The sequence below is a fragment of the Lampetra fluviatilis genome, chromosome 28 (assembly GCF_964198595.1).
Source record: "Lampetra fluviatilis chromosome 28, kcLamFluv1.1, whole genome shotgun sequence".
Taxonomy (NCBI): domain Eukaryota; kingdom Metazoa; phylum Chordata; class Hyperoartia; order Petromyzontiformes; family Petromyzontidae; genus Lampetra; species Lampetra fluviatilis.
In genome coordinates this window covers 863,397-888,811 of record NC_136302.1, presented here as the reverse complement: position 1 = coordinate 888,811, position 25,415 = coordinate 863,397, and the positions used below count along the sequence as shown (strand labels likewise).

The window sequence follows — 25,415 nt, the reverse complement described above, 5'->3', positions numbered from 1 at the left end:
GTTATGCAAGTGATGCTAGTATGCTAATGTTTGCAATTATGGTAATTAGGTTCTGCCTCGTTGTCTAGGGTTGTATTATCAATCGGGATAATACAATAAAGAAGGTGTAATTGCATTAAGTTAAGCAAGTGTGATGTAAGTATGCTGATTAAACTCGGCTTCGTTGTCTAGGGTTGTCTTATCAATCAGGATAATACAATGATTATCGCTTTAACTTTTACTGATTGTGTTTTAGTGTTTTTATGTCAGGTCTCAAAATTTAGATCTCACTGCAGGATACCGTTCTTATAATTAAGATTATTATGCATGAACTTAGGAAGGCACCACTCAGACTCTTCTGTGTTAAGCAACTTTAATCTCTAAACAAAAACATAACACTCTAATATGCGAACTCTTATGCTAGGAATGTCATTGATAACCCTCAATGGTTACGTTTGTTAACTGGGTAACATAACAATTGGTTAATTCCTCAGAGTAAAGCGAGCATACACGGCGATGGGAAAAAGTCCTTAAAAATTAATGTGACAATATTCATACGAACAGTAATAAAGAAACATGTCCCGAAAGCAAAAGTAGACCTCAATTAATTCATTGGTTAGATTATGCAATTCACGAAAACGAATGACTAAAATACTTCTAAACAATCGTATTCATGTAACTCGACGGGCAGCAATGCTTTTCACGATCAGCTGATATTTAACGCACCACCTTGGAATGGCAACCCTTCTTGAAACACAAAGATAACTTTTTGGAACAATCTATTAGCCCCGATATGCGTGTTGTGTGTGTGTGTGTCTTCTTTGCCACTTGTTGACTTGGCGGCTTACGCGATACGGCGTTCCTTGTGCTGAAAATACCTCGGGTTCCCAGCAGGGCCGCTGGGACGGTGTGTTTGTGTGTGTATTGAACAGACGGCACTCTTGCATGCGCCAACACTCTTCCTCTTGGCGTTGCCAGCTCTCTCCACTGCTGGTTGGTTGAGTTGGCGCGATGATTCCGTCGTCAGATAGCGCTCGCAGCTCGTCCACTGGTCGCCGTTCCTCACTCTTGTCTTGGTACCCAGCTGGTGCTTGTCGGTGTATGTGTGGGTCGAACCCACGGCGCTCTTGCCGGCGCTGACACTCTTCCTCACGGGCGGCTGGTCAGGCTCTTTCCCCTGCTCCGTGCTCTCTCCTTTATCGTGCAGCTGCCAGCTTCACACGGGCACCCGGTGGTGCCTCTCCCACCCTTACTTCAGGGCTGCGCTGGCTCAGGCTCTTTCCACTGCACCGTTCTCTCCCCTTGCTCTTTCCTTGCTTTCGCCCTTGGCGTGCAGCTGCCAGCTTCACTCGGGCACCCGCTGGTGCCTCTCCCTCTCTTACTTCAGGGCTGCACTGGCTCAGGCTCTTTCCACTGCTCCGTTCTCTCTCCTTTGGCGGGCAGCTGCCAGTTTCACGCTGGCATTCAGTGTTGCCTCTCCCACCCTTCCTTCAGGGCTTCGCCTTGTCGTTGCTCAACTTTCGTGCTCTCCGCCCTTCTTCCAAGAGGGTTCTTGCTGTGAGCTGCTCGTCGCTGGCTGGATCACTCACTCTCAAAACTTGTAAATTGTATTAGCACACCTCTTACACAACTCTGATAGCTTAGTACAATACAACTTATCGCAATCCTCGATTCTGCAAGCGACTCAAAACATAAGGTTGAATGTAGAATAAAACTTTCAGTGATACTCTGTCGGTCCATGGCGAACTCAGCTCTTCACAATACACCGTCCATTCTCTCTGCGAGACACGACACCCATGGTTGATCTCGAGGCCATGCCCCGGAGCCTGCCCCTTGCAAGACTAAATTGTGTGTGTTGTGTCCCTGCTTATATCTGAAATTCTTTCCCCTCGGCTCGCCTTCTCACAAAGGACCGAAATTCCTTTGATTTTGCTCTCAGCCTGTGGGAACAGCTGTTTGTCCGGTGTATGTGTTCTAATTTTATTTTAGTAATAAAAGTCTCATCAAGGCCTGGTTCTTGTCCCCTTCCTCAAGCCACCCGCCATCAATGGAAGCAGATGCTCCAAATTGCCCCCAAGTGCGTCCTTCCAGTCCTCCAACCCTCGATCGATTATTATTTTTAAAAATATTGGCAGAATTATGATTAATATATATTTTTGGAAAAAGGACTATATATACAACAGCATGAGCCTCCATGCTTCGATACACTGATAGGTGAAGCTAATCAAGGAAGCTAATCCGCCACCGGCCAAGCTGGAGGCATGGGCTCCTCGAGATCCATGTGGCGCTCTACTAGACTTGCATACAAGTATTTCACTCCTCGTTTTGATTTCCTGGCGATCCCATTTCATCCAAATGAACAAACTACCGACGTATGCGGTGGATCCATGGCACATGACGGTCACTCCGCTGGGCCATGCGGCATGCCCAACATCAAACACGTGAGTGTATGCGTGTGTGTAAGCACGAGCGGTCGGGTAGAGGGGAAACGGAAGAGTAGCGGTTAACACACTGCACTGCAAACTCGACAGCCCAGTTCTATTCCAGCTCATGGCCAACACCAGTGATAATTTATCTGAACTGGGCCTCCCCTAGGTCGACTCAGGCTCAATTGAGTACCTGGTGTGGTGTGTTTAAACATCGCCACTTGGGAAACAAAGGCGGCGGAGCATGGTGTTGGTCACCCACCCCCTCGTGTACCATGCCGGCCTTCATAGGTGATCACTAACAGCACTTGCCGCAACAGTCTCGTGAGGCTTGTGACATAATAACTGCGCTCATAGTTATTTCATTACTATATAAATTAGATAATTGCTCAGGTTTGAAAATGCACATTACTACAGACGCGTGCGTGAATTGATTCACTGGGAGTGAGTTTGAACCTGCAAGCTCTCGTGGCCATGCCGCAGCTGCACTGAGCGTGGCCTGCAGGCCAGCACTGTGGCCTGCAGTCCAGAGCTGTGGCCTGCAGTCCAGCGCTGTGGTCTGTGGTCTAGCACTGTGGCCTGCAAGCCAGCGTTATGGTCTGTAGTCCAGCGCTGTGGCCTGAAAGCCAGCACTGTGGCCTGAAGTCCAGCACTATGTCCTGCATTCCAGCGCTATGGAGGCAGCAGCAGCGGGGTTTGGTCGATCACCGCACAGATGTTGTGAAATCCCCTTTCCCATAGGCGTCCAGAAGGAGCCATACCCTGGCTCGCCAGGAGAAGGCAGTACAACAAAGTGCAGACCGATGTCATCTGTCCCTTCTGTACGGGGATAGAGCGTTGCCCCCTCGTGCGCGGGGGTTTTCTCCCATACATATGAACGCACCTCCCCCGCCCTACACCTCCGATTACCACGGTTGGCTATGTATGGTGGTGTGAAAGAAATTCAACGTACATGCATAAAAAACACTCATTAATTGGCAGAAAACCACTTAACATGTAGAGGAACTCAAAGTTCGGACAATTGCTAGTAACGCCAGCTCACCACGTGGCTGCTGCTGCCTGCCAGCTCATCCTGTGGTTCCTCGGCTAGCGTGAGAGATGTAAAATTTGCACGAACGACGACGACGATAAAGCGGTCCGGGCTCGTTTCGTCTATCAGGCCCACGCCACGTGCCACCCACGGCCACTGTCGCGACGTCACGAGCTGAGCCCCGGAGAGATGCCCCCCACATATCGCCCAGCCACGGGGACTACCCACACACTCGGATCCGTTTGAGTGACGTCAAAAAAGAGGAAGAGTGATTTGCAGTAACAGTTCAAAAACCTTTTTCAGCATTTTGCTGCAAGGCTGAGTGCCTCGCCTTTTGCAAACATGTGTCTATTTCCCTAGAGGAATTTAATATTGAGTACTTTTTTTGTTTTTATGGAATCAGAGCAACTTCACGTCAATCCGAAGCACAATTGTGCCTCTGTAAATGGAGGCTGTTCTGCAGAACCCCACGGTCAAACGCGCCCGTGTCTCACTGCTCGCACTGTATCTCACCCCTTGTCTCACTGCTCGCTCTGCCCGTGTCTCACTGCCTGCACACAAGGCCCGCAACCTGATCGGGATGACGCCCATCAAAGAGCTCCTCCACCACAAGTGGAAAGTGTACGGTTTCAAGTACTTCCTCATCTGGACCGTTCTCTACATCTTCTACATCCTCATCTTCACCGTCTGCTGCATCATGCGTCCTCTGCAGCACGTGAACAGGCTCGACAACGCCACCATAATGGGTTCCAAGCAAATAAGGGTACGTCGCCGCATGTGAGGATTCACATCCCATAGGGTGCTTTCAAATGCTTTGGCAACTCAAAAGTAGCGTTTGGGAATTGGTACCATGATGCCCACGCTGTGCTCCGAATAACGACACGGGGACCCTTTGGAGTCCACTTCCATGCAGACGGCGTTCAGTGTTCGTCAGCAACACGTGCGCAGGATTAATCAGGGCACGGCCCACTGGGGTCTTAACCACAAACTGCTCCAACAAGCCGCAAGGTCACAAGAGTGCCTCAGTCAAATTTCACCTGTGTATTTTAATCTCACCCTAATTAAATCACACGCCGACGGCATTCACGTCAGAGAGTCAATGTTAGAAATAATACGGTTATAAGGCGCACGGTGAAGCCGTTGTTTATGTTTATTACAAGCACGGCTAATATTGAACTATTTCTTATTACGGTTTTTATTTTACCAGGTAAGTTCCCCACTGAGCTATGTAGCTCTTTTTCCGAAGTGACCTGGCCACAAATGATAGCTCAACGAAGTGGTTTATCACGTGGAAATTTATAGCAGTCAAATACTCTAAACACGTGACGTTGATTCTAAACTTGGAGGGAAAACCCGGAGGACCCTGAGAAAAATCCGCATGACCACGGGAAGAGAGAGACTTGCAAACTCCAAATATACAGCAGGCGTCAGGGTCTAGATCGAACCCACAACCTCCTGTATACCGGACATAGGTAGTTAACATCTTGTCACCGTGGCACCCAAATATGAATGGTTCACCAAGAAAATCGAACAAAAGCTCAAAAGTGCGCAGAGAAGCACGGGGATGTGCGTGCGTGTAATTGCATTCAGAGACGCAGAAAGGAATGCACGTGAAAGGAATCGAGCCCACGCCATGTTCAGCGAGGTGTCTATATTAGACAACCTCACAAGGTAACGTCCCCAGTCATATGGCAGATAACATGCCACGCTTCAGCACTGCATCCACAACTCCCTCCTCCTCTCTTTGCTCTCTGCTCTCATACCCCCGGTCCACATTGCTTGCCAGTCACTCATTGTCCAGGGCTTAGTCTCACATTGTGATTAACTGGCCAAGCGTATTTGAGTTCCCTACTTAATCCCCATCCAGGGGCTTTTGCTCCAGGTTATGATGCTGCCCCCGGTGCCGCCCGAGTCTCCCAATACGTGGAATGGGGAAGACGGGCGGCTCAGGGATGCCGCATTGAACGTCAGCCTCAGTGAGTGGACCTTGGGCAGGACGCGTCGTATCCAGGCCTGGACGATAGCCGGTGGTCGAGACGAACGACGGAGCGGCAGCACGAGATGGGAACGTGCTCAGCAAGACGTCGAGTTTGAAGCGATGACATCAGCTCAAACTGCAAGCTGCAGCGTTGTACAAATAACTATTGTGGAACGTGCTGTGATGGGAACTGCAAGATCCGACTGCGTCTGTACAGTGCTCGCCAAGCTGCATTGGCTTCCGGTTGCCGAACGAATGCATTTTAAGATCTCTACACACAAAGTGCTTGCCACAAATGAAACACTACCATTGGTGATCTCGTCAAGGAACATGAACCATTACGCAAAATCCAGTCATCTTCGCAGTGGCTTTTGGCTAGCCATTAAATAAAGATGGTCACTGCAACGCACACTTTCAGATGCACTTCTGCGGCCGTTTGGAATGTGCTTCCTTCTGAGATTAGAAAGCTACTGGCGCTATACACTTTTAAATCTAGATTGAAAACTCATATCTTTACAACTGCTTTTGTGTTTAGTTTGTTGCCCTTTCCACACATCCCGGAATTGCACAGTTGGATATGTACGGTGCGAAAGAGGTTCAACATACATACAGCTAACGTTTAAGAATGCATCACATGACCATGAGGGATGTCGACGGAATAGGGAGGCCTTCATCCGGCAGTGGATAGCTCATAGCTAATGATGAAGACAGCTTAGACTCAGACTGGAAAGGCCCCCAGTGGACTAAACGGCTCTGTTATAGGGAGAACCATAGCCCAGAGCGTTGGCACTGGTGACATTTACATAGAGTTAGATAAAGATCCATAGAGTTACATACAGAGCCATAGAATTGGGTAGATATCCATAGTTACATGGATATCTATAGAGTTACGTAGAGATCCCTAAAGTTATATACAGATCAATAGAGTTACTTAGAGATCCACAGAGTTACTTAGAGATCCATAGAGTTACTTAGAGATCCATAGAGTTACTTAGAGATCCATAGAGTTACATAGAGATCCATAGAGTTACATAGAGTTATGTAGAAATTAATAGACTTACATAGAGATCCATAGAATTGCATAGAGAACCATAGAGTTATATAGAGATATATAGAGTTATTGAGAGTTCCATAAACCTCAAGTGACCTTTGCTCATCAGCAGGGCTATCGTAACATTGTTCGCAGGTGTTCACAGCACTCACTCGCTCGACCGTGTTTGCCATCTGGTCTGCCTCTCAGGATTCCTACGAGAGCGAATGGGACTACGTTCGTCTCATGGGGGAGATCATCACGGTGCTGGGAGCCATCGCCATCTTCATTACGGAGGTTGGTATCTCCATCATGGAGGTTGGTTTAACAATCACTGCTTCTTCCACCTTGTTGCTGTCGTCGCTTACACGAGCACGGCCGCTCCACCTCTTCCCCTCCACTCTGCAACGTACTGCATCATCCTGCCTCATGTTATCTTCATCATCATCAGCCATGAATAATCCACTGCTGGATGAAAATCTCCCCAACATGCCACCTCCTCTCATCATCCTGCAAATACGACATCCATCCATCTCCACGGTGGACGTCCTCTTTCAGACGCGTTCCGTCCATGGGCTGCCGCTCCATTATTAGTCTCGGCCATCAGCCACTGCCCCTCTCTAGCAGTGATGGCACGTCTTGACCAAGCCCACATACGTTCCGGAGCAGTTTTGATGATGTATTTACCTGCGTACGTAAAAAAATCCACGTGTTCCACTTTCCATCCCAAGGTTTGCATGCAATTCCAGATGTTTAAATCTAGATTAAGAGCTCATTTGTTTGAACTGCTGTGTGTTTAGTTTGTTGTCTTTCCTCTGCACCTCCAAGAGAGAGAGACACACACTGAGGAAAAACTTGGATAAACTATTTTCATTAGTTCCTTCAGTCTGGAGAAATGATGAACACACGGGTAGATTACATTATTTTTTTTCAATTCCATTTTAACATTGAGTGAGCACACGATAACAGAATTAGACTGCTCCGGTGAATTAGACTGCTCCGGTGAAAATCGGCGAAAGTGCGATGTCCACTCTCAACATAAATATTCATGCAAAACGAGGTGGCCGAGCGGCTCAAAAGTCAAGAGCGCTGAGGCAGCATCGCCGACATCCCGGTGGGGTTGAAATCCGGGCAGTTTTAGCAGCCTGCGATTCTTAGACCAGGTTCTCAGGTGCCGCGAGGTGATGTTCTCAACTCGGTCGTAAATGACCTATGGCCAAAATGATTGTAATGTGTGCCAATCAATGGCAGCTCTAAGCTGTGGGGTGACGAGCATCACTCACTGTAGTAGGGTGGGCGGGTGAGAGAGTGCTGCCCCTTACTGTGCGCGTCAGAGGTCACGTGACAAATCATTAGCACATTCAGGACAAAAGTGTGAATTAATTCATTAATAATCTGGCATAAGATGTGGAAATATGCTATTTGTGCTCATAAGTTGTCTATCCGCTAAAATATCAAATACCTGTGTATATATGCATCTGTAGTGTCAACGATTCAGAGACAGAGTTTATAGGAGGCACCTTCTTTATTAGCCACTTCCATGGTCTCGTCCACGAACTCTGCACAGTAGCTTAGCCTAGCCTGTACACAACACTAGGTCGTCTAAATCTGACGGCGCTGACTGAGATAGCCAACTACTATCCTTCGTAGCGCAATAAAAGACGTGAGCGGCGACGGCGACGAGACGACAGCAATGACAGCAACGACGAGACGAGTCCACTCCCAGAACCGGCCGCCTCGAGCTCCCTCTCTCGGCTCCTTTTATGCTACCAGCATGGCCTGGCTCCGTCCTGGCCACACCTCCCTTCTCGAACCTACTGGCCGGTTACAGGGGCCTCCAGATGGGGTCCTCTGTGACCCGTGCCCTAGTTTCTCCACTCTGCTAACACACCGTGCACACCCTCACCGGCGTGTGCACTGTCTGTCCACCACAGTTGCCACTGCCGTCCACCAGCTAGCGCTATTACACTACACATCGATGTGCATGAACGTGATGTTTTTGGTACGCTTGTTGCTTTGTATATTCCAGATCCTTTACCTGATGAAAAACGGCCCGAAAAAATACTTTGGGAATACAGTGACAGGAGGGCCCTTCCACGCAATCATGTGAGTGCTTTGGTTTTTGCGTGGTGTAGGCCTGCGCACCAGGGCCCCATCTCCACACAAAACATGCTCGCGGACTTGACGCACAGCAGCTACTCTGCATCACGTAACGTCAGTGTGTGTGAGCAGCGCCTCTGTCCTGTATCAGTCGTGTATATGATTCCATACTGGTCGACTGATCACACATAAAAGTGGACTTTTTACTCGGGTCTCAAATCTGTCATAGTAACCTTGACATACGTACTTTAGCTGTGCGAGATTCGCTTGAACGAGCCCAATTCACTTCCACCAGATCGATTGTAACAACACACGGAGGTGTGCAGCATTGGCATGTACAAAGACTCACAGCCTTGTCCAGACCAGCTGCTAAAAAAAACTGAATGCGTGGCCACGTTGCCTTTGAGTCCACCAACTCAAACAGAAAATGTAGCCATCCCAACCTTAAACTTACCATCAAGTTTAGATTTAAAGCTTTCGTGACTGCAGGGATTCATATTCTTGGTTCTTTCGGTAAAGTTACGTAGAAGGGAAATAATAAAATAATAAAAATGTAACTATAAATTCTCACAAACCACAGCAAGAAAGCTATCGTTTTCACACCTGATGATGATTGCTTGTGTTGCAATGGAAACGTCCGGATAATTTTATTGTTTTATGTGTATTATTTTATTATTTCCCTTCTACGTGACTTTACCGAAAGAACCAAGAATGTGAATTACCATAAAGTTTTTAAAACGGAATTTGTCCAAACCGACATTTTCGTTGCAGCTGATTAATTTAAAAGATTATACAGCATACTCATGGAATATTTCTCATTTAATCTGCAATGCGGTTGTCTTTGCTGGGATTTCTGTTTGGTTCTCTTTGCTCAGGCTTGGACCGGCTCAAAAATTACTCCAGCTTCTGTGCTGTGATGAGGGTTTTTAACGTCACTGACAGTTTTGGATTCTTTGTCATCTGATTTGTTGGTGTAAAATCCACTTTGTCCCTCTCGACAGCGGCACTCTCCGTGAAAGCAATGTGATCAGCTGCTGCAGAACGTTCTGAATTGGCCCCGGCTGTTTACAGACACACACAGGGCCCCCGCCACCTGTGGTAGTAAATCTACTTGCCCACATCAGGAAGCCACTGGGACCTATGCACTTTTAAATCATATCGATTGAAAACGCATTTCTTTAAAAGCTGCTGTTTTTGTGTTTAGTCTGCTGTCCTTCCCCCGCACCTCTGATAAGTGTGATTGGCTACGCACGGTGCGAAAGAAGTTCAACGTGCATACATACGTACAACCCGCACTGACTAGCGTGGTGAAGTATGGCCAACCCCCCACCATGACAGACGCCCCCAAGCCTCGGTCCAACATATGCCACGTCCTCGATCTCGTCCCTTATGTTGCACGTTCGGCGAGGCCCTGTATCCTTGTGGCTTAGGACTGTGATGTTGGGTAAAGTAGTCTGTGGCACAAAACAACTACTTTAATTTCCAGGAAATTCCCGTAGATATCTCTCCCAGCGTCTCTAGCAAATTAAAGATGTCTAACTTAATCGCTCTTTCATTATCACCATCCATGGGCAGATAGCCCCGTAGTGTGTCCACTGCACATTTCGTCATTTGTTTCCACTTTCTTCTCTGTCTCGTAGTGCCAATATGCTCAAGTAGAAGTGCCACATCTCTCCGGCACCAATCTCTTACGTCGTCATGTGCATTTGATTACGTTAATCTTATTTTATTCACGGCCGAAGTATAAGCACCATTTTGCTCAAACCCTCCTCCTTTATATCCAGACTGGCTCAGATATCCACCAGATCGCGGACCCCCGTGGCAGAGTTAATCACTCTGTAGCTGGCACACACGCGCAAATGTGTCAGCGTCAGCGTTAGCTGTGAACAAAACATTCCGTGGTGGTGCTGTTTGTTTGCTGGCCACTAGGCACTTTGAGTCTTTAGCCCTGTGCTTAGTAAATCGTGACAAGAAACACTGCAGGATAGAGGCCTCTGCCAGCTGTTCGCTGCACCATCCCACGATGGAGCAACGCGCCTGGCTCCTGCACGCGAGCCAATTTAGGGTGCTGCGGTAGCGAGATGTTAATTGCCTCGCCTGTTATGCAGGAGGTCGTGGGTTTGATCCCGACCCTGACGCCTCCTGTATATTTGTAGTTTGTGTGTCTCTCCCCATGGTCACGTGGATATTTCTCCGGATCCTACAATTTCACATTCAGGTGGTCAAGCCAAACAACCGCATCAGGAGCAGTGGAGTGTATTATCGCCGTGATATCTCCTTCATATTTTGTGGATTGGGGCATTGCGTCGTTATACGTTGTATGGTCTGTTCTGGATGACCGCAGTCACACACTGCTACTGGAGAGTTTCTACTCCTCGCTGTGAGCAGGATGTGCTACAGCGTCCTGGTGCTGGTGATCGTGGTGCTGCGGGTGCTAACCAACGACGTGGAGGTGATCTTCATGTCGATTGCGCTCATTCTGGGCTGGTGCAACATCATGTACTTTGCCCGCGGCTTCTCCATGCTGGGCCCCTTCACCATCATGATCCAGAAGGTCGGTGGAACGTTGCTTCCCATTCGCTCGGTCACCAAACAGGAGGCGAGTGTTGTGTCAGAGGTCCTCTATCATGGGACCTTCTTGGCAGTAACAAAGTATGAAAAATAAGAATAGATTTTTCCCTTTCTGGCAAAAAACAGGTGTTAAGATTTTGAAACACCAAATAGATACCTTCTGCAAGTCATTAAGTCTGCATTAACCACACGTACTTGTGGCAAAACCTATTGCCAGAGTGTTACCATTGTACTGTTCACCTTTTGGCGTTCTCTGGTCTAACACTGGTGGTGAGACAAGGCCAAAAAAAGGTGTAGGCCAATCAGTTTCAAAGACAATGCATATATTATCGGAGCATGTTTGTTTGCATGTTCACCACAAGTACGTGTGGTTAATGCAGACTTGATTCCTTAATTGTTGTTTGAACATCTTAAAACCTCCTGTTTTATTGTTTGAAAGGGTAAAACCTATTGCAGTGCAACAATGGCTTTTGTTTCACAAGTTCCCACTGTCCACCACTCAGCCCTGTGGTCTTTAACGTATGGCGCTAGCTACGCGCGGTGGGGCGCCCATCCAAGCACTAGCCAGGCTCGATACCTGCTTAGTTTGTGAGGTCTGGCATGATACGGTGCATTCTAGGTAGCTTTCGGATCGGCAGAGGGGAACATTGCCTTGTCCCAAAGACCACACTCTTCTAGTCTAGTTGCTATGTTAATTTGGTTCAAACTAAAACAAAACAAAGATCCCCTGTATAGCCTTAACAGAATGATGGGGCAAGTACTGTTAGTGAGTAGCACTTATGAAGGCTAGCACGGCACACGAGGGGTGGGTGGTCAACACCACGCCAGGGCGCCTTTGTCTCCCTAGTGGCAATGTTTACACTCTGTATCAGATCGTCATTTGAGACCGAGTCGACCAAGGGGAGCCCCAGGACAAGTTCACATATTCGTTACTGGTGTAGGCCATGAGCGGGAATCGAACTCGGGTCACCGGGTTTGTAACACAGCGGGCTAACCGCTTCACTCCCCTACACATTAGCATGTTAGCACAGACACAACTCTGATAAGCTATTACCAGGAGAGTTGACCTCTGTATGCATGAGTAGGCCATCAAAACCTCCCTCCATATAGGCTTTACCCCTCCTCGCACCTCCCTGTATTGAGGCGATCTTCACTCATGGGAAGGTCACTCATTGTCTTATGCTGCTCCCCTCCCCCCCACCGTGTTCTGGAACTCCCCCCAGCCACCCGTGCTGTTGGCCAGGGCCGGATCATGGTCCCGTGAGGCCCCTGGGCACATGTCTTTTGGAGGCCCCCCCCCCCCACTTTCCTATATTGGTGTCTTTCTTGCCTTCCTCCTCGCAAAATCATCCACTCGATCGTCAAACTCTAGCTGTCTGACAAGGCCTGATTATTGACAAAAGTGACAATGAGCTGAGACATGTTTGGCAACATGCTACACCGCAGTTAATTTTTTTTTCTGCCTAAAAGGGAAAATGTCCGCTCACCCTGGCAAAGTTAGAAAAATCCGAAGTGCCACGAAAACATTGGGGAACACTGACTGCAGATTAAGTGCCTGAAAAGTCTCAAGCAATTTAGTTGGGCACCCTCAGAGTTATACATAAAAGACTTGAATTGGATGAGTTCGTTGGCAAAGTTCATGTCCCAGTCTGATGGATATGCAGCGGAGAGTGCATTTACCTTTTCCACTATGACATCACTTTAACACGTAGGCTTTCGCGACCAGTATTATTGATATTACAGTTTTTTGGGTTAGATCGCGTTATTTATAAACGTGTCGCAACCCTCCACCACCCGACACGGCCAATCAGTAAAAAATGTGTCACGTTGACAAAAGACAAATAGTTCACTTGCACACTGGCGTTCAACTTCCTTCGGAAGTCTTGGGCCGCGCACCGTGTGCGGCCTAAGGCTTGGAGGCCCCCTGGCAGTCCGAGGCCCCGGATGCACTGGTCCCACTGGCCCAGTCCATAATCCCGTCTTGCTGTCAGCAGCCTGCCCCTGTCAAGTCCAGGCTCGAGACATTCGCCATCTCCTCCTCGGCCTGTGATTGACAGCCTCTCTGTCTATAACTACATCTTGTCCTTCCCCCATTCCTCCGATTAGCATAGTTGGCTACGTACGGTGTGAAATAAGTTCTACATACATTCAGACGCAGTACCTTGAGGTTGCGACCTCACGTAGGCACTACATAAATCCCCACCGTGCTTCACCGTGATGCATGTTTGTTGAACCCCAAACCTTGCTGTGCTTCACCACGACAGATGCTCTTCGGCGATCTCCTTCGCTTCATCATGTTCCTCATCATCGTCCTGCTTGGATTCTCCGCCGGTAGGTGGCGTGATTTCTGTTGCGAGGCGGCGTTTGTTCGAGCACCCAGTACCTCTGCCAGACGGCATCGGTTTCCTTCCCGTGCACAAGGCTCTTGTGAGTCGTGTTCCACCGGCCGCTTGAACACCAAAACCAAAGGTTGCACGCGGATATGGGAATGTGGCTCGCACGTGGACACACGTGCAGGTGTTCATCACTCCAGTGCTGGATGAGCGGCCTCCCCATGCCGTGCGGCTCTGAGGGGTTATTTGAGCGTACTTCACCACGGGTTGTATGTATGTACCGTATGTTGAATTTATTTCGCACCGTACGTTGCAAACTGCGCTAATTGCAGGTACGGGGCAAGGACAAAAAACTAAATACAAAAAACAGTTCTAAAGAAATTACTTTTCAATCTAGATTAAAAAGTGCATAGCTCCAGTGGCTTCCCAATATTGGAAGGAAGAGCGTTCCAGACGGCCACAGAAGCGCAATAGAATGCACGCGATGCGGCGACTGTCTTTGTTCGATGGCCAGCCATAAGCCAGTGTGGGTTGGCGGGGAGTGTAGGCATTGTAGCATAGGGACAGTGCGATGTATTTGTTTTCTGCCCGTAGTGTAGGACCACAGCCCGTGACGCGTGTTGTATGTGGTGGTCGCTCATCCAAGCACTGTCGAGACTCAACCATGCTTAGCTCCGGGGTAATGCTGGGCCATTTCAAACGTTGTTTCAAAAATATAAACAAAGCCCTTACCGAGGGCTTGTTTTTCTCGGCACACAGGAATGTGTCCTGTATAAGATATCAAGCGTGACTGCATGCAAGCCCTATTGCGAGTATTGTGCATTATGTCCGTAACACCTAGAGGAGTTTGCACCGGTCATAATAGAGCTCCACGTAACACGCGGCCATGCGGCTCAGCGGCAGAGCGAGAGGCTCGCAATCGAAAGGTTGCGATTTCAAATCCTGGTTAGGGGTAAGCTCAACCTATCCCCCTTCTGGGGGTCGATAAAATAAGGACCACTTTGTGGCGAAGTTGGCAGCAGGTGTTCTATGGATAAACTCACCCCTCCCACCCTCCGTGCGGAGGGTGGGGGGGGGGGTTAGATTGCGTAAATATTGAAATTGTTGTGGGTTTACTCTCCAACTCTCCAATGTGCTGAACTAGTAACTAATTAGCATGTTTTGTTTACGTGACAAACCTTACTAATTGGCTGTGTCGAGTGGTGGTGGGTTTAACGACACATTTATATTTACAAGATGCAACACAAAAAACCTCTATTATGGATAATATTGGTCGCGAAAGCCTACTCCTACTATGTGTTAAACGGATCTTCCACCGCTGGCTCAAGGGGATAAGCGCCGGCTCCGATGCCCGGCCGAGTCGAAAGCCCCCCCTTTGGATGGCGGCGTTCGTGGCTGGCGCGCCTCTCTTCCCTCCCGCTTGTCGCCCCTCGGCAGCGTTCCATGTGGCCTTTGACTCCCTCGACTCAAACATCTTCATCTACTTTCGCAACTACCCGACGACGCTCTTCACGCTCAGCCAGCTCATGATGGGCCTCAAGGACCTGCCAATCCCCAACAACATGAACCTCCCCGCCATCATCATCGTGCTCTACCTGGCCTACATGGTGTTCGCGTACCTGCTGCTGCTCAACCTGCTCATCGCCATGATGGGCGACACGCACTTCCGCGTCGCCAATGAGCGCGTGGAGCTGTGGAAGGCACAGGTCACTCGCACGTTCATCCGCGGGGGGCTCCTGTGAGGTGGGGGGGGACTGTTATGAGGGGGCCATGTCTCGCGGCACGGGGGGGGGGTGGGAGGATGTAGCACATTTTGTCTTTCCCCCAACCAACAGAGGGCCAAACAAGAGCGCGTCCTGGGTCACACAGCAACATAGTCACACAATCACAGAGGAGCGTTAAGCCACCACGAAACTCATGAAGGTGCCTACAGCAGCAGCAGTCGTGGTGTGCTGGCCAAAGCACGCGAGAGTTTAACTACTCAACTGCGCAGCCCTTAAGAGTCGTCCAATGTCGCCGGCTGTAGTGGAGGAGCGGGGGGGGGAAGAGGGCCCTGGCAGTGGCTCAAGTGAGCGAATGAGCGAGCGTGAGGAACGCAGTGCCGCCAGGTCGCAGACGTTGACATCTGGTATACGATAGAATGCTCGCAGTGAGAGATAAATGTCGTTATTAAGGACCACTTAAACGTGGTGTAGGCCACGGGCCCACGGGCTGTAGGTTGCCCTCCTCTGATCTACTACGCTGCTGGTGGTTTGCCGAGTGAAGGTTTCCAGAATCGTCAAGTGTTGCCAGCTCGTAACACACGTGCAATCTCGTCGGAGGGAATCATAACTTACCCGATTAAAGGCACCACTACCGAGCGCACGCGGGCCTGTGCCCACAGTCGTTCATCAATCTGAGTCGGCGTTGATCGATGCGAAACGAACGGATCCTCTGTTGTGACTTAGATCGCTGCTACGACCGTGCTGCTGGAGTCTCGGGTGCCACGGTGGCTGTGGATGCGATCGGGGATACCGGGCCGGGAGCTGGGTCTGGACGGGGATCGGTGGTACATCCGGTGAGATCCCTCTCCTTAAGGGAGTGTGAAGAAATTAAAAACACACAGGAAGGCAGATAAATTAATTGTTAAGTATGACTACAATTGTGAATCATTACCCTAAGATACAGCAACCATTGTTAGCTATCGGCACTCCTGACCTGCGATGTCGGTGTTGCTGTGATCTAGGTGGGCTGCCTCCCGATAATTTTGTCTTGCCCTTTTTAGTCTTATCGTTGTTTAAAACATAAAATAACTAATTGCTAACGAAGGCTTCACCATGCTGTGTGGGCTGTGGGGTGTGCTTTGGCCCACACATCACCGCCCTCGTCATTGCAGATCGGTGAAGCCCCAGTTAAGGGGCCAAGACCGGTTCAGATATCACTCACCACCGACGTTAGCCATGGCCAGGAATCGAACTTGTGTCAGCGGGTTCATGGCGCAGGGAAGTTTATTTCGGCGTCTAGGAGATGTTAACTACCTAGCCTGGTATACAGGAGGCCGTGGGTTCGATCCCGACCCTGACGCCTGCTGCTGTGTATTTTAAGGTTGCATGTCTCTCTCTTTCTCTCCCCGTGGTCTCGTGAAGTTGTCTCTGGGTCTTCCGGTTTTTCCCTCCACATTTAGAATCAACATGCGTTGGGAATATTTGGCTGCTATAAATATCCACGTGATAACCCACATCGTTGAGCAATCATTTGTGATTGCCAAGTCGCTTCTGAAAAAGAGAATAGTTTAATAGTTAAATAGTTTCGATTTAAAGCTTTCGTGACTGCAGGGATTCATCTTCTTGGTTCTTTCGGTAAAGTCAGGTCTGTCGAGAAGACAGCGTCTTCTCGACAGACCTGTTTCTTCACCTGAGGACGGCTGCTTGCATTGTGGCCGAAACGTCGTGAGAATTATTTTATTATGTTTTATTTTTATTATTTTATTACTTCCCTTCTACGTGACTTTACCGAAAAAACCAAGAAGAAGAGCTAAATAGTTCTGCCTCCCTCCACAGAAGTTTCACAATTTTGGCTGTATGTATGTTGTATGTTATTTAACTTCTTCCGCACCGTACGTAGCCAACCGTGCTTAATCGGAGGTGCGGGGGGGATGGACAAACAAACGAAAACACAAATGACCCCCACGCCCTTTGAGCCGACGTGGCACAGACAGTCGTAGTAGCTTATTTTGAATTACCCTGCGAGCCAAGAAGCCCGTAAACCGGTTTCATCAGCAAAGAACAACACTGCCACTTTTCCGACAAATGCAACAAGGTCACAGTAAAAATACATCGATAATAAACAATAGCAGATAAGGGAAATAAAAAATAGATAGCAAATCATCAACGCAATATAAAAATTATCGTCTTTAAAAATATATATTAAATATTGGTTGTTATCAAATAGCACACTTATCTATAAAAAAAAAAATACTAATTTAAATCGGCCATATTAATTGTAATGCTGATACGGCCTAATGTAGGAATAAAAGCACAGCATCCATCTAACAAACGTAGTGCAAGCAACGCACATACAGTGGTAGCTTACAAGCAATTAATATTTGTATGTTGTCTAACTCTTTGTATATTTGCGGCGAGGACGAAATTCACTTGAAATTAGTGATTTGAAGTGAGCGATGGGCGGCAGTCACTGCAGACCAAGTTTTGTGGCAATGTTCCGCAGTCCAGGGGGCAGCCACCGAAAACGCTCGTTCACCAAAACTTGATTTATATCAGGGAACGTTCAACAGAAGTAATGTTGTAATGTTGAACTCCGAAGGTTAAGAGGTCTGCCCTCGAGTCGTGCCAATTGATCCAACAAATATTCTGCCGAATTACCGCTAAGGATATTATTGATAAACAAAGCCTGGTGAATCGGTCTGCGATCGTGGAGTGATGTTAATTTAGTTTTTTCGCACAAGTCGCAATGATGGATATTGTAAGCGGCATCCAGAGCAAATCTTAGAGCAGAATGATAAGTGGGAATGAGCGTATTCATTGTGGTATTGAAGGCAGATTGGTACACATCACAGTAACCAAATAATGGTAGTAAGGTAGGCCTTACCAACTCAACCGAATCTTAGCTGGTAAGCAACGTTTATGTCTGTAAAGAAAGCTAGTTTTAAAATTTTAATTCCTCCCAGTGTGTTCAATGTGTTCCTGGAAAGTGAGTTTAGTGTCTATCAATTTGTTTGTTGTCCAGTGTGCATAGTTTTGGGGAAAAATGCTGGTTTTATTTTTCCTAGAGAGAAATATATAACTTTTGATTTATTGACATTCAGAACCAGCTTTAGTGCGATTTGTTGATGATTAATTTTATTAAACTCGCTTTGAAATTTCCTGTACACATCTTCAGGGGAGTGGGCAACAACCATCAAATGGTGTCATCCGCAAAGGTGTTAATAGTAGAATGTTCCAATTGTGTACCCAAGTCGTTCAGATAAATGGAGAACAAGATAGATCTAAGAATGGAACCTTGAGGTAGACCCTGAGTGATTCCCATTGTGTTTGACACCAGGTTACCAGTGGATGCTATCTGATTTTTTGAAGTGAGGTGCTTGGTGAATCGCACACGCTTCTAAGTCTATTTAGTAAGATGCTGTGGTCTATGTTGTCAGATGCTTTAGATCAATCCAGGAGTAGACAGGCACGGTATTGTTTGCTCTCTAGATTATTGAAAACAAAGTCTAAGGAGTCTGACAGCAGTAATTGTGCTGGGTTTTTTTTACAGAAGTCTGATTGTTTGGGATGCAACAGCTTTTTTTCTGAAATGTATGTACTTATTTGGGTATTTAATGATTTTTCAAATAGTTTAATCGGTGGTGATATCGGCCGAGGGGGCGAACCAAAGCAGTTTTCCATTGAACTGGTATGGTGGCTTCTTGACAGGCGAATTAAATATATGGGTTAAGGGCCTGAACATCATATCACCCACTGCGATGTGGTGCAATGGGAACGATCGCTTGATGTCGCGACGTGCGGACTGACGGCCGGGTGATCTCTCCGTTGCAGAATTGAGGAGAGGAACGAAATGTCGCCCAAGAGGCATTTCGCGCGGAACGACGACAGGAGAGACGAGTCTCCGGCCAAGCGCAGGATGTCGTCGACGACCAAGAACTGGAACATCGTGCACAAGAACTTCGCCAACAAGTTCAGCCAGCTTCACAAAATGCAAAACCAGCCGGCTGAGGCCAAGTACAGTGGGAGCATGGACTAGATCGGCCGGGATGCAGGTCCCCAGCAGCCGCACCCCCCCTGCCCCCTGTTGGGTATCACTCCGCGTACTGTATTGCCACCGCTCAGTGGCGCAGCTCAAGAAAGTAGTTCATCATCAACCGCTCAGAAACCGAGTTATAACGACGGTGTGCGTTCCCCGCTATAACGACGGTGTGCGTTCCCCGTTATTACAATGGTGTATGTTCTCCGTTATTACAATGGTGTGTTCCCCATTATAACGACGGATATGTTCCACATTATAACGACAGGCACATTCCCCGTTATAATGACAGGCGCGTCCTCCGTTATAACGATGGGAGCGTTCCCCATTACAACAGGACCGGTCCCCATTATAATGACAGGAGCCTTCCCTGTTATAACGACGGTGTGCGTTTTCCATTCCGCGAAGTGTTCCCGATGAAAGGAACCGCGTCATCGCGAAAACGCATGATAGTATGAACACCGCCACGCATAACGCGAGGACTTACTGCAGTTTCCCTGGGTTACACGTCTGGCTTGGCAGGGGGACAGGCGGCAGCATTTCGCTTCAAAACTGCGTCTCGGGTGCTAACGTATCGCTCGTTACCTCTCGGCTGCGCTTCACTTTCCACCCGTTTGCAATCCTGTTTTGTGTTAAGTAACATTTTTTTTACCATTTTGCATTAAGTTGCATATTCTATAAATGTTTAGTCCATCATCACACCGTAGACGATTTATTATGACTCTGTTGGAAGTCTACAGTGGTTGTTCTCTGGATAGACCAGTCTTCAACCACGGGAATGTGGAATTCCCACCAGTGGTTCAGAGCTACAAATGGAGACGAATGCCACCCCAATGCTCCTTGAAGAGTGAAACTACTTTTGACTTTGTCACAAAACTTATCGTGGTGCCTCCAAAGGAATTCCAATTTACAGCCCTTTGTCAATCCACTGCTGGAAGGCCGAACTTCCCATGCAGTGTCAGTCATGGGGGTTTTTGACCATACTTCACCATGCCGGTCAGTGCGGGTTGGTAAACTGGTGGGGGTGGGGGCGTTAAAAGACCAGATCAGTTATAACTCGCCGTGGAGGTCAGTCGTGACCTGGAGTAGAACTTGGATTTCCTGGGTTCGTAGTGCAGTGAACTGCTCCCCGCTGCATGGTTCTGATATTATTTAAACCAGATCCCAAGTTACACTTGTAATACCTTTATATGAAAAATGCTTGCAATGTTTTGTTGTTGACAGACACTTTAAATATGTGGTTGTGATAAGCTTACTATTTCTAACTTTTTTTGTAATTTAAGGTTTTAATGAAATAATGCAATATTTAAATGCAATATATTAGAAGTAAAATCACAAATTATGAAGTCATAATTTTTCACATAGGAAATCGGATAGCAACATCAAGACAACAGAATTAGAATATGTATTCATACTCGAGGAATTCGATGAGCTGTGAAGCACTTTTTTCAGACGTCCAACCTCACTGCTCTTGCGCTTAAGGTACTTACTGAGCAAAACGTTTACTGTCCATCATGGAACTCACACAGGCAGCAGATGAACTCGCCACTGATGTTAGCACGAGGCAGAATTCAGACTCGAGTTTCTGGGTTCATCGCACGGCGCCCTAAACCACCACGACTGCTGCACCCCAGCAAGGCTAATACAATTCAAAAACACAACGCACGGTCCTCAAGGGAATCGTCTCGTTGTTGCGTATTCCGCTGCGCTGGGTTCCCAACGAGTAACCAGGGCGGCAGGCAGGCAGGGTGTCGCAGTGGTGAACACTCATCGCCTCTCTGCGTGGCGTTTCTGTCTCTCCCCCTGCTCTGCGTGGGTTTCCTCCGCCGAGTTTTCCAGTTTCCTCCCATAGCAAAAAAATATAAAAAAGTACACACAATTTGTCACCGGTATTGGCCAAACATTCTAAGGCTGAAATATTACCGGCAAATGGCTCGATTGGAGTAACAGCAACGTCGCTGGCCTGCTGCGGAACCTTGGCAGGACCCCGACAGATGCAAGAGCCTTGAGACTCGGCAAGAGTTTCCTGGGAAAACAAGCGGGGTGGTCCCTCAGGTTACGATGCCATTGATTAACGATGTTTTGATTATTGATCCGCCTCCCATAGGGTGCCCCCATTGTTTCTATTAACGATACATTTTCCATTAACGATATGTTTACGATATCACGCGGTTCCTTCCAGTTTCGGCCAATCGGAACGCTCCTAAGTGGAATAGGCAGCAGACCTCAGCCAATCAGCGACCTGCCCTTTTATGTGCGTTTTGATAGCAACTGGCTGCTAGCTTTTCAATATTTTACGTGCGTTGCTTATGGAAACAGCTCTCTTAAATACTGAGTGTTGTTTTACTGAAATGACAAGAAAGTGAAGAAAACAATTAGTGTGCAAATTAATCAGGAAATTATTGAAAATCACGAAAATGCTCTCGATTCACGATAATTTCACTTAAGGATGATTTTCGTGGAACCAATATCGTTAACCGAGTATCCCCACTGTACTCAGAAAAATACTCAATTAAATAAGCAATAGCTCTGGATCACGTGCTGTCGTGACGACCGGAAATGCTACGTTTGCCACTTTTGTTAACTCTTTGCATGTGTAATGTAGTAACTCGGCGGGAGACGACTTCACGGGTAACACACTCTTTATTTTATCAAACTCGTTCACAGGTGACTAACACCTACTTTGTATCTCGGGTGACAAACACCCACTTAGTATCTCGGGTGACAAACACCCACTTAGTATCTCGGGTGACAAACACCCACTTAGCTACTTGGCGACTAACGCCCACTGAGCTACTCGGATGACCAACATCCACTTAGTATCTCGGGTGACAAACACCCACTTAGCTACTCGGCGACTAACGCCACTGAGCTACTCGGATGACCAACATCCACTTAGCTACTCGGCGACTAACGCCACTGAGCTACTCGGGACACTCCCTGCCCGGGGTATCCGTCTCGACTGTGGGTCCCCAGCCCGACCCACGGGGGCGTCGGACCCCGGGTCCCACAGCCTCGCCTCCGAGCCACACAGGGCCCCGGTCCCCACAAGGACGGCGGGACTAGGGGTCTCGGGGCACTAGGTCTTCAGCTCCGTCTTCGGGTCTTCAACTGGGTAACTCTCCCCGAGTGCTCTCGCGCGTCCCCCTTTATACCCCACCTGCGGACGTCGCTGCGAGCACCCACTTATTCGACCAATCGCTGGGCGCTGGCTACGATCCTCTTTTCCCACATCTCATCGTGCCTCACCACCCACGCCGCGCCGCCTCGTCATCTGTCACTCCCGGCGCGCGCGTCCACACCACGCCCACAACGCGTGCCCAACCCCGCACCCCGCGCCGCCCCGTGATCCATCACTGTCACAGTCGGCGCACGTCAATACCACCACTACACATGCATGAAAATGAATGTTACACGTGGTTTTTACGCAATAAACAATGGACATGCTGGGAAGAAACGTTTACCCAAACGAGGCTTTTTACCTTTGCGGTTGTGTATGTGCGTGATAGCGGTCGCGTAGCAGGGAGTGCGCTGCACTACGAACCGAGCGAACCCAGTTCGATTCCCGATCACGGCCAAAAAGAGTGACGATTATCTGAACAGGCTTCCCCTAGGTCGACTCGGTCACAAATGAGGTGTGTAAAACATTTCCACTAGGTAGACAAAGGTGGCCGGGCGTGGCGTTGGCCACCCACCCCCTCGTGTGCCGTACCGGCCTTGATAGGTGCTACTCGCGACCAGCACTTGCTGTCCAGCTACAGCAGTAGCATGGCGCACAGATAAACTCGCGTGGCCGTCTTCTTGCCGCACGGCAGGTGGGCCGTCGCCACCGGCTTATGGCTGCAATCCCCGTCGGCAGCGTTCCCCGAAACGCTTCCCCTTGCAGGCCGCGTGCAACCTGAAGGAGTCTTTGCGACTTCATTGCTTGCAGCTCTCACCGAGCAGCACGCGAGGACTACCGTGCTGCTGCTTCTGCTGCTGCTGCGATGGCATTTACCATCAGCCTGGGGTCACCAGGCTCGGTTGATGTTTACGGCTGCTCTACAAATTTCCGCGGTCAAATCTCAGCCCTAAACGCCATCCCCAGCTCCCATAGCAGACCACATTTCACTCATGTCGAGTCACTTAACCGAGCCCGCAGAGGCGATTGTGATTAGTCGCAGATAATATTTGTTCACCGCAGAGCACAAACCTCCATCGTCGCATGCACTGCTGCTGTCACCACAGTCGTATGTTTATACGGCATCTGGCACATGGTGATGTGGCCAGCAGTGGGTAAAAACTAAAAACTATGTAAACATTTTTACTTTAGCAGGTAAGGCACTATGTAGCTCTTTTTCAGAAGCGACCTGGCCACAAATGATAGCTCAACGAAGTAGCTTATCACATCGAAATGTATTACAGCCAAATACTCTAAACGCATAAACTTAATTTGGAGCTATCGTGACTGCAGGAATTATTATTTGGTTCTTTCGGTAAAGTGACGTATAAAGATAAAATAATAAATTAAATACTAGCATACGACGTTTCGATTGCAACACAAGCAGTCATCATCAGGTATAAATGAAATTTAGTGTGTCTCTCTCCCTGTCTCCTAATTTTTTCAAGCTTTCGCACCATACCACTCACTGTGCTACTCATTGACATGCTAATTTCTCTAACCCCTCCCTCTCTCTCCGTCCCCGCCCCCTTTCTCAAGCTTTTGCACCTTACCACTCACCGTGCCACTCATGGACATTATCTCGGCCTCGCTGTGCGCTGCGTTGCACCGCTAGTCGAGTAGATAACCTTACGTTCAATAAACCCTCGGAGCCAGGATGAATGTCCAACTCCAATCGTCATTTATTGATTGTAACAATGTAACACCGGTGAGAAAACACAGATACAGCATCTGTTATAATCCGGAAACACCAACACAATGAACACCACAGCATCAGAACATTGTCTTAGATAACAATAGATCCTGGACGGACCAGGCCCCTACATTACCACTGAACAACTAGACAAAAGCACAAGCCGGTGCGTTGCATACAGGCACATAGTGTATTCATCCCACTGCACCCCAAATGTACAGCATTACAAATAACACTAAACTGTGGATGAGATACTTCGTCATCTTTACTCTCAGGATTGCAACATAGGCACAAGTCTGACTCGACCTACTAAATCACAAGTAATATCCACAATAAGGAAAGTCGCAGGCTTCGTTACTAACTAGGCCTCGTATTTACTACAACAACTTAACGGCACCATAAAGACATTTACATCACTATAACGGTCATTCCAACATTACAACAACATTGGCAATATTATAGGAATATAAACAACTTACAGACTCCCACAATGGACAAATGCGGCTGTGGTCTCACTGAGATGCGATGCGTGCCGCCATCTTGAATTATGAGTAAGATGGCCGAAGCCCGCGTGGTTCACTGTAAATCTAACATCGTGACTTCCTGGTCACGTGACCAAAATTAGCATAAAAAAACAGGAACTTCCTGTGAGCGTACGCTCCACATCTGCCGTGAGGCAAGACACTCCCCGTCTGGTATCTAGGAGATACCACCATTTATTTCCTATCTCATAAACAAGTGTATAACAACTTCAACGGGTCAACTTATTTGTCCATATCTTTGCGAGAGAGAAGTAGTACTATCTCGACTATGGGCCTGATGAAAGTTCTTGTGACACCTTGTTTCGCAATCATAACCTCGACCTTTCAAACTTTTCCATCGGCACTTGGAATCGACTTGAGGATGCGGCCCATTGGCCACTCATTTCGTTTGGCTTGGTTGTCCTTCAGTAGGACAAGATCACCTTCTTGGATGTCTGGTCTGTTAGAATGCCACTTATTGCGCACTTGGAGTGTCGTAAGGTACTCGTTTTTTCAGCGACGCCAGAACGTGTTCGCGAAGCTCTGCACTTGTCTCCATTGACGTCTGTAGAGGTCTGCAGTGCTAGCCTCCTCGGTAGGTGCTGTGAGCACATCTGTCTTCTGGGTAAGAATTGTAGCAGGAGTCAAGATGAATGGTGACTCCGGGTCGGTTGAGACGGGGATCAGGGGTCTTGAGTTAATTATGGCTGAGACCTCGGCCATGAGAGTGGTTAAGACCTCGTGAGAGAGCCGTGTGGACCCGACATCACATAGCATGGAGTCGAGAATGCGTCGAGCAATCCCGATCATGCGTTCCCAAGCTCCACCCATATGCGAAGAGTGGGGAGGATTGAA

General features: G+C 48.2%; 1 protein-coding gene across 2 annotated transcripts in view; it reads left to right on the top strand.

The window, feature by feature from the left end:
- The window catches only part of LOC144942678 (transient receptor potential cation channel subfamily V member 5-like), a 75,808-nt gene extending 55,283 nt beyond the window's left edge, over positions 1-20,525 (top strand). The window contains exons 8-15 of one of the 2 annotated variants that reach the window (XM_078869483.1): positions 3,998-4,198; positions 6,654-6,740; positions 8,473-8,549; positions 10,932-11,097; positions 13,379-13,445; positions 14,885-15,153; positions 15,895-16,004; positions 18,982-20,525. In XM_078869483.1, coding sequence (XP_078725609.1) covers positions 3,998-4,198; positions 6,654-6,740; positions 8,473-8,549; positions 10,932-11,097; positions 13,379-13,445; positions 14,885-15,153; positions 15,895-16,004; positions 18,982-19,186 — 1,182 coding nt within the window. In that variant the 3' untranslated portion in view covers positions 19,187-20,525. The remainder of the gene's footprint in view (positions 1-3,997; positions 4,199-6,653; positions 6,741-8,472; positions 8,550-10,931; positions 11,098-13,378; positions 13,446-14,884; positions 15,154-15,894; positions 16,005-18,981) is intronic. The other variant, XM_078869484.1, reaches the window with a different exon arrangement.
- Positions 20,526-25,415: the final 4,890 nt, after the last annotated feature.